General features: G+C 38.7%; 1 protein-coding gene across 1 annotated transcript in view; it reads right to left on the reverse strand.

Moving 5' to 3' along the window:
• The window catches only part of LOC120528699 (kinesin-like protein KIF27), a 77,782-nt gene extending 74,006 nt beyond the window's left edge, over nt 1–3,776 (reverse strand). The window contains exons 1-2 of the mRNA XM_039752855.1: nt 3,476–3,776; nt 2,415–2,615 (exon numbers count right to left, since the gene is read on the reverse strand). Of these exons, the coding sequence (XP_039608789.1) occupies nt 2,415–2,615; nt 3,476–3,776 (502 nt within the window). The remainder of the gene's footprint in view (nt 1–2,414; nt 2,616–3,475) is intronic.
• Nucleotides 3,777–16,202: the final 12,426 nt, after the last annotated feature.

A 16,202-nucleotide genomic window follows, 5' to 3' on the forward strand; every position in this document is an offset into this window, starting at 1 on the left:
TAAATAAGCTAAATGGAGAAATGCTGCTCTCTCTTGTCATTTGCATGTTATTGATAATAAGGAGCAATTAAAATAGCTGTTTAAGACAAAATTAAGCAATAAGGGCTCAAAATCACTAAAGTGAAGCAGAAGTGTTACTTTAGCAATAAGTGGTTTTTATTAAGCAACTGGGTTGGAGCAAAAACCTGCAGCCACTGCAGCTCTCCAGGACCGTGATTGAGGACCCCTGGTCTAGGCCAACCCGTGATTCATTTACTTTGAAGCAAAGTAGCAATGACAGATGTGATGGTACTGTACATCTTCTTGGTAAGGTAACTGGCTCAACCTTCATTTTTCATAAGGCCTGTACTATTCACAACCATTACCTGAGCCAGGTAAGAGCAGTTCCACGCTCAGACGATGGAGTCTTATACTTTTCCCTGACCCCCAGAACGCAGAGGAGAGTTGCTATAACGCCACGTATGATCTTGCACTTTCAGTTGCAAAGCTCAGCCAGATACTCTTCAATGCAGTTGGTGGGGTCTCGATGTGTCAGGATTGTGACTGCATATGTGTAAGGTTGATAAGCAAGCTCCATATTATGGATGTTTCAGGGCAGTGTTTGAGGTGCATTCACGGATGTGCATGCATATTTACAGTATATGGTCACTCTGATTTGTAAACGGTAAATTTTGTAGAAATGTACATACAGCATTTTTGTTCATGTGCACATTTTGTTCCATGTTTTGTTGGCATATGCATATTTTCAACTCAAATCCATGAAGTTTTATAAACGAGGCCCATTCCTTGCATAAGTTTTGCCTTTGTGGCCTGCCAACACAGGAAGCTACACTAAAATTTGCCTGTTAAGGGTTCTGTAGTACATTCTGTATCCTCTTAAGTCCCAATACTGTTTACAGAATTTTATAATAAAAAAGTCACAAAAATCAATACAGCATTTGTCTCTCAACTTCTAAGTCTGGCCACAGTTTATCAACATAATAGTTTTTTCAAGAAATCGGACATGAGCATCAGTAGGCTCTCCTCCCTGGGAACCAAGTTACCTGAACTATTCTGTAACATTTCAGTAATTATTTACCGCTCTGATGCTAATCTTTCTGATCATAATATACGTCATTAAGATAGCAACTGATGAGAAGAATTCATAATTAATTGCAGAATTACAGTATTTGAGGGTTCCACTAGAATGCCTCTTTCTCTTGCATGATTTGGCTCAAAAACTAATCAGCACATTCTCATCTTATGCTTAAGGATCGAGTTTGGTATTTTTCCGTCCAGTCGTTTTAACATTAGACTGGTCTCAAGAAACTGACATACAGACACACACCCATCATTGAGATCAGGGGACCCTAAAACATCGAAAAATTTTTGATGAATCTAGAGCTTTCTCTTCTCCCCTATAGACGATAGGTTATGGTATTTGAGGGCGCAAAGCAAAAGTACTTGTGTTTTTTTCCTTTGTCTTCAATCTTCTACAATAATCAAGTAACAAGCCATAAATGAACTAAAACACAATTTCTGCATGTAGGCTACAGTATCTGAAAAGAAAGGAGGTACAAAATGTCTAACACAGGAGTAGTCAACTCTGATCCTGGAGAGCCACAGTGCCTACGGGTTTTCATTCTATTTTTTAAGTGACTAGATTTTGCTACCAATTAACTTCATTTCATTTATTTCCGATTTCTGACTCAGACCCTTTAAATAGGGCTAAAAAACGTCAGTCCTGGAGGGCCGCAGTAGCTTCAGGTTTTTGTTCCAACCCAAATGCTTCATGAGAAATCATTCATTGCAGATAAAACACTTATTGCTCAAGTGACATTTTTCTGCTTAAGTTTAGTTGTCTCGCTTGTCAAGATTTTGAACCCTTCATTGCTTATTTTAGTCTTAAACAGCTGTACTCATTGTTTTAACTGCTCCTTATTAGCAACAAAATGCAAATGACAAAAGAAACCACAGTTCCTCACCTAGCTTGTCTCCTTTTCCACCCGTGTGTATTTTATCATTCACTATTTGGTTTAATTAAGAAATCAGAAACCCAAGAGAAATTGAACTGAAAATTACTCATCCATTTTAGGCTTCAAATCAATTGGATGATACATGTATCATTAGAAAGAAAAAAAAACTCTTGTGATTTAAGAATGAAGTGACATTACAAGCCATGAAATTAAATACGACTACTTATTGGTGAGGATTGGCTTATAATTAAGCAACTGGGTTGGAAGAAAAACCTGCAACCGGGATTGGAGTTGGCCACCCCTTATCTAAAACTAAAATGAAGAAGGTGAATGAAGATGACTGGTCATACAAAAACATCCCTCTGCCTTTCCAACTATATAGAAGGGTGCCATTCGCTCAAACAATTTCATAATTCAAGTCTACATTTCTACAGACCGGGGACCGATCACGCTGTTTACCCGTGTTTCCATTCTCATCTTCTCTGATATGCATGTCCTTGGATGACGTTTCAAGTTCAAGCAAGTCCCGGAGTTCTTCCTTGTGCACCTCTATGTAGGACACCTTTACTGTAAAATCTGTGTTGTGATTTTCAGCGATGCTTTGGAAAATTTCATGGATTGCTCGTGGAATGATACCTTTTTCCTCATCAGAAGCAGCAACTAGTTGAGATAGGGAAAATACGCATTTTAGGAATATAGTGACATAGAGGTAAGCGAAAACAGGTGACTGAGTGTATCAAGAGTAAAGTAAATGGAGAGTCCAGATTAATTGTGCAAGACAACATCAACAGTTGAGAAACTTAAAACTTCTGTCTACATGTTGTTTGCTTAAATACTTTCATGTTTTCAGAAGAGGAGGAGATTGCATTTACATAGCACAATTCAAGACACTCAAAAGCGCTTCATAGAGTGAGGAGGGAGTCATTTCAACCACCACCAATGTCTAGCATCCATCTGGATGATGGCGATGGCAGCCATTTTGCACCGGTACACTCACCACACATTAGCTATTAGGTTGAAAAGTGGTGAGAGAGAGATAGATGGCCAACTGGAGACAGGGGATGATTAGGGGACAAGAATGATTGGGCAGTGATGAGCAATTTAGTGAGGACATTGGAATACACCCTACTCTTTAAGAAAGAAGCCCAGTGATCTTTTATGACCACAGACAGCCAGGACCTCGGTTTTACATCCCATCCGAAGGATTCAGTGTCTCCATCACTTCACTGAGGTATTGGGATCCACACACAGACCACAGGGTAAGTTGGGCCTCAACAACACCTCTTCTAGCAGCAACCTATGCTTTTCCTAGATGATATACCCTTCTAGTACTGGCCAGGCTCCAACAAGCTTAACTTCAGATGGACTACCTGTTCTGCAGTACTTCAGGGAGTAAGCCAAACATTTTACAAATTCCAACATCTCATAATTAGACCAAACTGGAAGAAAGTTAGGGGTGCATTATAACTAAATTGAGCAACTTCATGACTGACAAACCATTAGTAAATGTCAACACTCACCAACATGTCCACCTCCTAACGTGTAGGTCTTCCCTGAGCCAGTCTGTCCATAAGCGAATATTGTGACATTGTATCCCTCGAGAAAAGATAACACCAGGGGCTTTATGCAGGAAGCATACACTTCATCTTGTGCAGACTTTTGTCCAAAAACAAAGTCAAAAGTGAAAGCCCGGTCCTTGCCAATGATAACCTGCTGGGTATTGGGGACGACTCTCACGCACACATGCTGATTGTGAAGGATCTCCTTTGGAAGCAGGGGCCTTATTCGTACTGCCACCCTCACTGGGATTTCCTCTGCCATATCTGGGCTGAATCATGAGATATCTCTTGAGATCGTCTTGGGCGACTCTTTGCAACAGAAAACAAGTAAACAAAGAAAATGTACAAAATAATGATTTAAAATTAAAGTAACAAAAATCAAGACACATATTTTCCTAATGCAAGCCAGAAAGATCAAGCATTTTCCTAATGTATTCTCTGTACAGTGGAATCAGAAAAGTACTCAGTACTCACTTTTGATACAGTTTATTGTGTTGTAGATTTAAGTTTAAATGAATACATTTTGCTACTTTTGCCCATCAATCTATACCTAATAACCCATAATCACAAAGTGAAAACAAATAGTATTAAAAATCAAAAACCGACTTCATACAAGTACTCCGACCCTTTACTGTCACACTTCAGATTGTGTTCAGGAGTGTCCTATTTGCTTTAATTACCCTTGAGATGTGTCAATGTTTGTGCCTGTGAATTGTGGAAGTCACTAAGCCTTGTGCTGCGGTAGCCTGCAATAACACAATAGGCAAGTCCATCGAGGAGATTAGGCATTAGGCCTTCACATGCACAAGCAAGAGAAAAATTATTAGAAGAAAAGCATGCAAAGAAACACATTTTTACTGTTCTTAATTACAAAACTGGCCTGTGCGTTGGTGACTGTTTCAAAGCATGTCCCATGAAGGATGTGTTCTAAATCTGAATCAATACAGTAGTGGACATTACACATACCTTACCAACTGTAATTATGGTGACATTTTGGTATTTATATGCATCTGTTGCATGTCATTTTTTTTGTTTAAAAAAATCAAAATGTTCCTGTTTTTTCGTGGGTAAACATAACTCTAGATTTAAATGTAGCTATGTATATAAAGGAAAAATACTTCTTTTCTTATAATGCTTAATTAATTGACTACACCTACACTAGAGTCAGGGTTTCAGTTAGGGTTAGGGAAGAGCAAGTAGCTGGCCAGCAGTTCATCATCAAACTTACACTCCCAGTAACACCAATCTACCAAAGAGCGAGTGTAGGCTATGAGATTTTTAATTCAAGTTTTACCACCCAAGCATTTTTTTTTTCAAATTAACACAAAACCAGGAGAAAAAAAAATCATTGAAGGTCATAATATTGGTATTCACAAAAGTATGCATATGTTCTGAATTTATCTGAGTGGCTTAGAGTCTCCAGTACAAGGAAGCAACAAGAGCAGAATTTTTGTCGTCCACCTTAACAAATAGAGAAGAATCTATGAATGTGACTCCATGTCTAGCCGGTTGCTACTCTGTGTCTTAAGTCATTCCAAAAGATGGCGAATCACAAACATTTTTAGTAATAAAATGCATTTCAGTTGTCATTCCAATAGATGGTGCATCACTAAAGTTAACTCTGCTTTTACGAATCCCAAACAGAATGGCTTGTAACAGAGACAGGTGTATTGCATGGTTGTTAATGTTGAGGTCTACGTTTATTACAGAATTTCCTTAATATTGTACAAATTAGTTTAAGTGAAAAGTGTCAAAGATTTTGCAGCAGTGCAAGTGCAGAATTTTACAAATGTTGACGTACGTGTAGGATGATACTTCTTTAAACATATTTTGCTTGTAAGAGATAAACAGTTTAAATCAAATGAACAGTATAAGTCCAACTGTTACTACAAAGCATTTACACTATTTGGACAGTGACACAGTTTTCATAGTTTTGGCTTCGTACAGCTCCACAATGGATTTGAAACAAAACAATCAATATGTGATTGAAGTATAGACTTTCAGCTTTACTTTAAGGAGTTTAACAAAAATATTTTATGAACAGTTTAGAAAAATACAAATTTATCCTATTTTTAGGAGCTCAAATGTATTTGGACAAACTAACAATCATAAAAATAATGATTATTAGTCAATATTTAGTTGAAATTCCTTTGAAGTCAACGACTGCTGGGCTTCCACTTTGCCAGGCCTTTACTGTAGCTGTCTTCAGTTGCTGCTTGTTTGTTGGACTTTCTGGCCTCACTTTTGTCTTCAGCAAGTGAAATGCATGTCCAATTGGGTTGAGGTCAGTTGATTGACTTGGCCATTGAAGAATATTCCACTACTTTGGAATACATTTGGTTTGGTTATGCAGTATGTTTTGGCTTATTGTGCATCTGTACTGTGAAATGTTGCCCTATCAGTTTTGCAGCAATGGCCGAGTCGCAGCAGATAAGTATAGCCCAATACACTTCAGAATTCATTCAACTCCTTCTGCCAACAGTCATATAATCGATAAACACTAGTGACTGACTTTCATTCGCAGCCTTGCATGATCTTTCCATAAAAGTGCCTCCAGCACGTTTCATAGATGATGTGGTAATAAAATCATACTCCATACTCTTCCTTTTCCTAACATTCTAGTACATTTTGATCTTAGTGTCAAAGAAAATTGTCCAGAACTGGACAGGCTTTAAAAAATGTTTTCTGACAAAGTCTAATCTGTTCTTTCTATCTTTGAGGTTTACCAGTGGTTATCGACTTGTGGTAAACCCCCTGTATTTACTTTCATGAAGTCTTCTCTTGATTGTTGACTTTGGCAATGATAGGTCTACCTCCCAGAGAGTCTTCTTAGTTAGGCTAAATGTTGAGAAGGGGAATTCTGCAGTCATCCAGCACAGTTGTCTTCTGTGGTTTTCCGGACCTCCTGGTGTTGCTGATCTCACAAGTGCATTCCTTCTTTTTAAGAATGTACCAAATGGTTGATTTGACCGCTGCCTCTGTGTCTGCTATCTCTCTAAAAGGTTTTGTTCTTTTTCTCAGCCTAATGATGGACTGTTTTTATGTGCATAGACAGCTCTTTGGACCTCATATTGAGCACAGTGACAGCCTCCAAGTGCAAATTCCACACTCGGAATCAATTCCAGACCTTTTACCTAATTAATAGTTCATGAAATAATGAGGGAACTGCTCCCACCTGGCCATGGAACAGCTTGTCAGTCAAATGTCCAAATAGTTTTGAGCCCCTGAAAATGAAGGGCTTTTATATGCAGAAAAAAAGCTGTCATTCCCAAACAGCTCATATGATATTTTTGATAAGCTTTGTAAATTAAAACTGCAACTCTACACTTCAATTACATAATGACTGCTTTATTTCAAATTCTTTGTAGTGGCGTACAGAGCCAAAGCGTATGGAAAATTGGGAGATTTTCAAAATACTTACAGACCTGATTGTATTCTAATGATGGTTTTAAATGTTGTTTCTACGTTTTACCGGCCTGCCGCAGCATACCTCTCCACTTCTCATTACAGAAGTGTGAGCTCTGGAACAAGGGTTTTCATTTGATGAGCTTCAGATAAAGGGAAAACTGCCTTAGAGAATGGACCATAGCTAAGTATAGTTATCTAAGAATATATAAAAAGCTGATTAGAAAGGAGAAGGAGAAGGAGAAAGTCAAATCCACTGCCAAGATTACGAGTAACTGCACCACCTCGACAGATGTGTTGCTGATTTTTGTTTGCAGAAAGAAATATAGGGTTGAATGGTGTGAATTGCCACACTCTATTTTGCTTAGGTCACTATTTGAACAATACTTAAAAGATTAATATTAATTCAGCCTGGTTCTCTGTTTGCATGTTTGCTATATTCTACCACTAAGGCCTGCGTACTGAGTTCCTTTCTTAGCGAGATCAATCGGAGTGAAGGATGACATTCCAGACAGTGGGCTTACATTTACAGTCATGAAGGAGCTAGCTGACAGAAGGTAATTGACCTGAGTCTTGGGTACAAGTGCAATGAAACTGTAAACTGAATATCCCCAAAAGCTGGTAAGTGCAAGAACAGGCAAACGAAACTTGCAAAAAAAGGTATGACATATGACTGTGAGCATACAGGAAAATCATTTTGGCTTTTGAAAAGAGGTTTATGTATTAAGAATAGTTTGCCCCAAAGTCTGTCCATTATAATGCATCTTCCAATGGTTTTTACATGTCAAAAAACAAATTTGTCTACTGTCAGCTTGAGTTTGTCAGGTGTGAGAGAATATGTAAGCAGATTCTTCATTTTAGCTCCCTCTAGCCAATCAGAAAGCAACTTAATGCTTATGCTTTTGAAGAATTGCACCAAGATATTTGTGAACTCTTGAGCACAAAGGCAAATTGGTCAAGTTGTGGCATGAGGACTACCCAGTTCATGATCTTTTTTCTAAGTTATAGTATGATCAGTTCTTTAAAGATGAAATGCTGAACTTTTAAACTTACTACCACATGTAGCAAAGTACACTAGTCATAAGATAAAAACCAATCAAGGGAATAATACTGAAAGTGAAGTTAATTACAGTGCATCAAGAAAGTATTCACAGTGCATCACTTTTTTGGTATTTTGCAAATTTATTAAAAATGTATTAAAAATAAAAAAAATTGAGAAAGTACATGTACGTAAGTATTCACAGCCTTTGCCATGAAGCTCAAAATTGAACTCAGGTGCATCCTGTTTCCCCTGATCATCCTTGAGATGTTTCTGCAGCTTAATTGGAGTCCACCTGTGGTAAACTCAGTTGATTGGACATGATTTGGAAAGGCACACACCTGTCTATATAAGGTCCCACAGTTGACAGTTCATGTCAGAGCACAAACCAAGCATGAAGTCAAAGGAATTGTCTGTAGACCTTCAAGACAGGATTGTCTCGAGGCACAAATCTGGGGAAGGTTACAGAAAAATGTCTGCTGCTTTGAAGGTCCCAATGAGCACAGTGGCCTCCATCATCTGTAAGTGGAAGAAGTTCAAAACCACCTAGAGCTGGCCGGCCATCTAAACTGATCGATCGGAGGAGAAGGGCCTTAATCAGGGAGGTGACCAAGTACCCAATGGTCACTCTGTCAGAGTTCCAGAGGTCCTCTGTGGAGAGAGGAGAACCTTCCAGAAGGACAACCATCTTTGCAGCAATCCACCAATCAGGCCTGTATAGTAGAGCGGCCAGACGGAAGCCACTCCTTAGTAAAAGGCACATGGCAGCCTGCCTAGAGTTTGCCAAAAGGAACCTGAAGGACTCTCAGACCATGAGAAACAAAATTCTCTGGTCTGATGAGACAAAGATTGAACTCTTTGGTGTGAATGCCAGGCGTCACGTTTGGAGGAAACCAGGCACCGCTCATCACCAGGCCAATACCATCCCTACAGTGAAGCATGGTGGTGGCAGCATCATGCTGTGGGGATGTTTTTCAGCAGCAGGAACTGGATGACTAGTCAGGATAAAGGGAAAGATGACTGCAGCAATGTACAGAGACATCCTGGATGAAAATCTGCTTCAGAGCACTCTTGACCTCAGACTAGGGCGACGGTTCAACTTTCAGCAGGACAACGACCCTAAGCACACAGCCAAGATATCAAAGGAGTGGCTTCAGGACAACTCTGAATGTCCTAGAGTGGCACAGCTAGAACCCAGACTTGAATCGATTGAACATCTCTGGAGAGATCTTAAAATGGCTGTGCACCGACGCTTCTCATCCAACTTGATTGAGCTTGAGAGGTGCTGCAAAGAGGAATGGGCGAAACTGGCCAAGGATAGGTGTGCCAAGCTTGTGGCATCATATTCAATAAGACTTGAGGCTGAAATTGCTGCCAAAGGAGCATCGACAAAGTGTTGAGCAAAGGTTGTGAATACTTATGTACATGTGATTTCTCAGTTTTTTAAATTTTTAATAAATTTGCAAAAACCTCAAGTAAACTTTTTTCATGTTGCTATTATGGGGTGTTGTGTGTAGAATTCTGAGGAAAAAATGAATTTAATCCATTTTGGAATAAGGCTGTAACATAACAAAATGTGGAAAAAGTGATGCGCTGTGAATACTTTCCGGATGCACTGTACATTTAACCCACTATAAAAACGATACATACAGTGAAATATCACGTCATTCTTCACAGTGTCACATTTCACAGGCACTCCGAGTTGCACCCAATGGTCTTGCTACAAGTTCTCACTTGAGATTGTTTAACCACAAAGTACTATAACATTTTATTAGCACATGAATAATACAATATATGCACTTTGCCTGCCTTCATACAATTAAATATTAGTACAAGTGAGGGCCCAAAAATGTGTGTTTGTAGGGATGGCCAAGAAAGAATGTTAAAGTTTTCATGGTGAACAGAGATCACAAAGTTGATGATACAATCAGATTCACTGGAAGCAAACAGTTTTAACGGCAAAATTAAAACTTTCATGAAAAAATCTGATGCTACCCATGTCACAAAATCCACGTATCAATTATCCAGTCAATTATGCATGATATTGAAATGTGGATTTTTTTTTGGATAAAATATTTTTAATGAAATACAGTAATTCAGAAGTGCACTAACAGGTTTGGTTACAATGGCCATAATTGAACACAAGACTCTTGACCAATGAATGAGATGGAGAGAAGGATCTTCAGTTCAGAAGGCAGATCTCATATAAACACACATCCTGCTTGTGTACCACTCTGATCCTCAGAAAGTATTTAACAATATTTTAGCAAAAAATGTACGTATCTTGTACATTGTGAAATAAATGATTCATGGATGTTTTAATATTGTTTACTGTTATTCAGTATTGGCTCATTACTGGCCAAAAATCTACAATATAAAACTTTTATTGTCTCTGTTCTTCATGTAAACACAACATTTAATTTTTATGTTGGCCATCTCTTTAAACAGCATAGGGTTAAGCAACACAAAAAATGGGATGGAAAGCAAGTGTGAGAGGGCACTGGAACATCTGATAATGTAATAACTGAGAAAATTGCATTGTGTACACCCAATTTAACAGAATGCAGACATCACTACAGATTAGGAAATATGTCCAAATATATAGCGGGGGAAACAGAAATTCCCAGAATCAAATCGATAGCATGTCAGTAAGGTTTGGTTACCAAATATGCTGCTAGATATCATATGCCTACAGTCAAGGTAATCAGCCTGCAGCATGGTGCTGAGGTGATTCAGTGCATATATATGGTATTTATTCTACAACTGTACACGTAATTTGGGCATTTTCCAGGGCACCATAGCAGAACTTCAAAGGATAATAATCATTGTGTTTCTCAACATTTATGGATATATAAATAATAAATAGTATAAATATAAATAATTTGTTCCCCATTTATAGACTGTTAATCAGTGAGATTACATTGAACTGCTGAGGCATCAAGGAAAAAATATCAAGTGGCACACCCAGAACAGGGTTTTTACACAATGAAAACACACCTGCGCACACCTCAATGTTAGTCAAAACATTTTTGACCAAAATCAATGTGTCTACTGCTTTACACCCCTGCTATTAACCTGGGTCCTCATGCACAATGCCATGCATTGAATACACACTAAAACATGGCATACAGAAAAAAGCGGAAATGTGCGTATGCGCAAAAAAATCCAGATGTATAAATCTGTGTACACTAACTCACACGTTCTTCCACTCCTTAATTTCCAGTAAGCCTGAAAAGCAATGCTCATGCACGCCCCTGCTGCCACACCCCTACTCCTCCCAGAATTATGCCTCTTCGAATATGTAAATCAATAAAAATAGCCCCTTATGTTTTGCGTTCTGTGAAAAGACAATGGCAAAAGCTTAGGGGAAAAAGAAGAATTTCAACGAATACCAAGTACAGGCAAGAAAAAACATACTATTCGTTGGTCAAGTAGTGATATAAACAACAAAAGGAAGTTGATCGAGTGACAGAGTGGCGGAGAAACTTGAAAGTTAAAGTTCAGAAAGTCACGCAGTGACGAAATAAATAAGAAGTGGTCAGATATTAAAGTTGCTGTGAAAAGGTGAGTTGTAGTCCACTGTCCGAGTGTCATATGGAAACGTATTAGGGTACAGAGAAAAGAAAAACAAAATATTGATGCAGTGAAAAAAACTGTCCAAATATCAACTTTAATCTCAAAATTTTCACTTTTATCACATAGTTTCTAAAGTAGCACGGTAAATGCTTTGTATTCTAGGCATACTTCTACGTAGTCTGTGTGTGAATTACTACGTTCTTCTGAACGATTTAAATATTAAAATGTATACTTGATATAATTTTCCTAATGATAGGAATTAAAGCATGTATTAAACACTGGGACACGATGTCACAGTGGTAGAGGCGAGCTGGCGCCACGTCCAGAGATTGTTCCTGCCTCCCGCAAGATGCTTGCTGCGCCGTGTGGTTCCTTCGAAGAAATAATTTATTGCAGCAGTTCTTTCTCTCTCAAATGTACTAACCACCAATCCCTGCTCTTCCTTTTCTTTCTCCAAGTACCCAATCGCCACACAATCAGCTCTGTAATAGATGTTGAGCCATCTGTAAGCTTAGAATGCAGATTCTTCAAAACTTTTATGGAAAACTAAAGTATCTTCATAGTACATGTTTAATTATTCCATCCATCTATCTATCCGGGGTCGCGCCAATCACAGCAAGCATGCAGCGCAAGACAGAAACAATCCCTGAACGGGATTTCCAGCTCATGACCGTTGCACCACCGTGTCCTCACATGTTTAATTATTAACAAAATACATTATTAAAATGAAGTTAAAAATTTATCTGTATAATGCAATATACATATTTTACTGCATTTCATCTTTAAAATGATATCAAGAGCTCCAAGAAGAAAGCGCTTGAAAATCTAAATACGTGTTTTATAAAGTGTCTCAGGTTGTGCAAGATTTACAGAGAGGTGATTGCACTTATAAATACAAACATTTTTACTAGGAGCTCTTGATGGACTGACTGAGTGTGTTTAGAGCTCTTGGGATGAAACTGTTTATGAACCACGAGGTCCCTACAGGAAAGGCTCTGAAGCATTTGCCGTATGGGAGAAGTTCAAACAGACTGTGCACATGACTGAGGCAGCTTATGCTAGATGCTGTATCCCAATAATCTGATCAGCTGCTGTACAGCTGTGATTCCACACTCAGATACAGTGGGTTAAATATTCTGAGTGGTGCACTGAGAGTGATGCTACAGCAGCGATGATATATGGAATAGTTTGGCCATTCCATACACCATTATATAGTTACGGATTGATTACAATCACATGCCTTAAACTAATAAACAAAATGTGGTTAATTTCAGTGTATTTGATAAATCTGCATCAGGGGTGTGGATCCACAAAATAAAGGGAAAACACACAAACAGCAGCACTGCTTTGATGCTGGGTGCCACCAGTTTGCAAAACTGAACGGAGAACTTGAGTATGCAAAGGATTGAGCTGGCATGAAAATGTGCATGCCTATACTCCAAGTTTAGTTTTTATACATCGCGATGTGAGCATGGAAACGGGCATACGCAACATTTTTGTGAGGCCCTAGATCTCGATCCCTGTGACTTTTTTTTGTTCCTGTAATTAAAACCAAGACAGAAGGGAAATTAAATACACTACCAAGTAAGAAATCCAGGAAAAAATGCAGGAGGCTCTAGACATGGAAACAAAATCTGAGTATATGAAATTTAGGTGGGAATTAGAGAAGTGTATTGAATTTCAAGGAGAGTATTTTAAAGGTGACTAAAAGGGAAATGCTGCACGTTTTATAATAAAGATTTTTTTAATCCTTTATGCCAGCATATGTAACAGTGGGATAAAGAACACAACTGATTTTTATTGGAATTATGTGCTAGCTAACAGTACAACATGTTTAAACCTTGTAAAGCAGCTGTTTAGAGTAAAATATTTAGAAAACATGTTAGCAGCATGTCCCTTATTTTTTTAAACGATATACTGACATTACTAACCCACTTTGTCAATCCATACCTCTATTTATCTTCTACCACTTAATACAGGTCCAGGTCACAGAAGCAATGATATCCAGATGTTCTTTTTCCCTGTCACCTTCTGCAGCTCCTTGGGGGGGGATATTGAGGTGTTCCCAGGCGAGCTAAACGAAATAATATCTCTGGCGTGTTCTGGGCCAACCTTCAGATCTCTTTCTATTTGGACAGGCCCAAAACACCTCCCGCTATGGAGACGTTCTATTTCAGAGGCCTGAACCACTACAACTGGCTCCTTTTTATGTGAAGGAGCATCAGTTATAATTTGATCTCCTCTCAAATTTCAGTGTTCCTCCCCCTATCTCTAAGGCAGAGCAAGACACTCTATGAAGAAAGCTAATTTCCGTGACCTGTATCCACAATCTACTTTTTTCAGTCACTACCCAACCCATGTAACCATAAGTCTGAGTAGCAACAAAGATTGACCGGTAAATCAATAGCTTTGCCTTACAGCTCAGCTCTTCACCACAACTGACTGGTACAACCTGCACATAACTGCTAATGCTGCTCCAATCTGCCTCTCGATTGCCCACACACTTCACTCATGAACAACAAATACCCGAGATACTTAAAACTCCTCTGCTTTGTCTATTTTATTTCAACTGGTTTTCAACCAAAATGGTGTCTAATCAATAGATACAGTACTGTAAGAGCACAGGAATGAGCAACAATGAATGGGTCATCTCTCTGTAGAAAACAATAGACACTCGTGCACTGTCCTAATTAGTGCCATCTCCTTGACAATGGGACGGTCACCCTATGAAGCACTGACACAACATTCTGAAAAGATGCATTACCAGGTTCAAGGCAGGAGTGAGCCATGTATGAGGTGCCAGTCCATTACAGGTATTATGAAAATTATTTTAATCAAGTTTTGTTCTTTTTTCTGGAGGGAATATCTGTCATCACACAGCCTTTCTCTGGCTGTTTTGGGAATCCTTATTTGAATTGTTTTTTAGTTTTATTTTGATTTTGTAATTTTATTTTGAAACATTTCTGGCACCATTTTGCATATCGGAATTGCTGCTATTTTGTCTATTTGATGCTATGGATGCCTTGCAGTTGGTGGCCGTGGTTTACGGACGTCACAACCTGAACACTAATTCGTGCCAGGCTTAAAGTTGCCCAATGTGGTGCTTTATGCTGCCATCATAACCAGCTGGAATCTGTCCTACTCCATTTTGTGTGGGAAAGATGTCAAACAAGAAGCACATAGAGGCAAACTAGAACTTTACTTCCCTTTCCAAAAGCAAAAAGAAAAAAAAAGAACAGGGCGTCATACAAACACTTTCTTGCCAATCGTCATATAGCATCCAGCGTCTGGCGGCTTAACCGAGACTCCCCGTGCATGTGGTCAGTGGGATGTAACCTTATTTAGTCACTCGTATTACAACACATACTTGGTATGCTACTAACTATTGTCACGATTGTGCATCAGAGGATCGTTCTCCAAGTTTGTCCAAGGTATCTAGTTCCATGTTAGGGCGAAAGGGAGTGCTGCTATGTTGTCTTTCTCTTCTCCCACAGTGCAGGGAATCTGCCCAGTGAGGGCAATTGACTCCATCCCTTCCTGTCCCAGAGCTATAAAAGCATGACTGCCCAGAAGGAGGTGTCACTTCAGAACCGAGGAAGAGACAGCACTCCTCTCTTACCTAATAGCAGAATTTCTTGCCCCAAGCTTGAAGGAGGCTATCATTTGTGTGGATGCTTTGTGCATCTCTTTTCTTTACTATTATTTGAAGTAAGCAGGAACAGCTTGGTTGGCGCTCCAACATTTATATTATGATCTGCCAATGCCACCACACTAAATACAGGGACAAATGATTTTGGGGGGAGTTCGTAACTGAAGGCTACAAAAAAATGGCATTAGACACAAGTTCACATATAAACTCTCACATGACTTTAGCAATAAAAAGATACTTTTTGATCACTTTTGGTTACAACCTCGTTCCTGATTTTTTTTTACTTGGGATTTGCCTAACATATTACTTTTGTCACCGGTCATTATGATCTCCCAGTTTTTGACACTTTTCACTCCATCCTGACCATGTCTTTTCTCCTGATCAGCTTTAATAAAAAACATTTCTTACTGAAAGAAGAATAGTAGGGTGCTGTCATGGACACATCCATAAACACTGGAGGCAGTTTAGAGTCACCTATCCACCTTACATGTACAAGTTTGGGTTGAAGAGGAAAATCAACAGAAGAAAAGGAAAAAACCTACAAAATGCACAAAGACAAAGAGCGGGCACAGGATCTGAACTGAGGATATTCAGGCAGCAGTGCTAACCACTTCGTCACCATTAACTAAAAACAATAGAAAATGTACTGTAGCTTAAATATATTTACTTCTCCATTTCAGAAGCTAATTACTATATCGTTTCAAAGTTCATTCTGTGATCATCTTCATATTTTGGCATTCAGCATTAATTGCACTTTGTTTTTAGTTCAGCTCTGAGGTTACTAACATCAATTATTCTTTTTTTCACTCCATTTAGCAAGGGTTTCTAGCTTCACTTCTGTTTTCAGATATTTTCAGTAATGACATCCACACATTTCCTCTATCAATCTACTAAAACCGTTTACCCAATTCAGGGTCAGGTGCTATAAAAACTTAGCATGTTTGGTTGGTAGTGGGGGATTACATTTCTGGCTGTAATTAACACAGATTAAGCAAACATGACAACTAATTGGTAGTAGG

Source organism: Polypterus senegalus, chromosome 4 (genome assembly GCF_016835505.1).
Source record: "Polypterus senegalus isolate Bchr_013 chromosome 4, ASM1683550v1, whole genome shotgun sequence".
NCBI lineage: Eukaryota > Metazoa > Chordata > Cladistia > Polypteriformes > Polypteridae > Polypterus > Polypterus senegalus.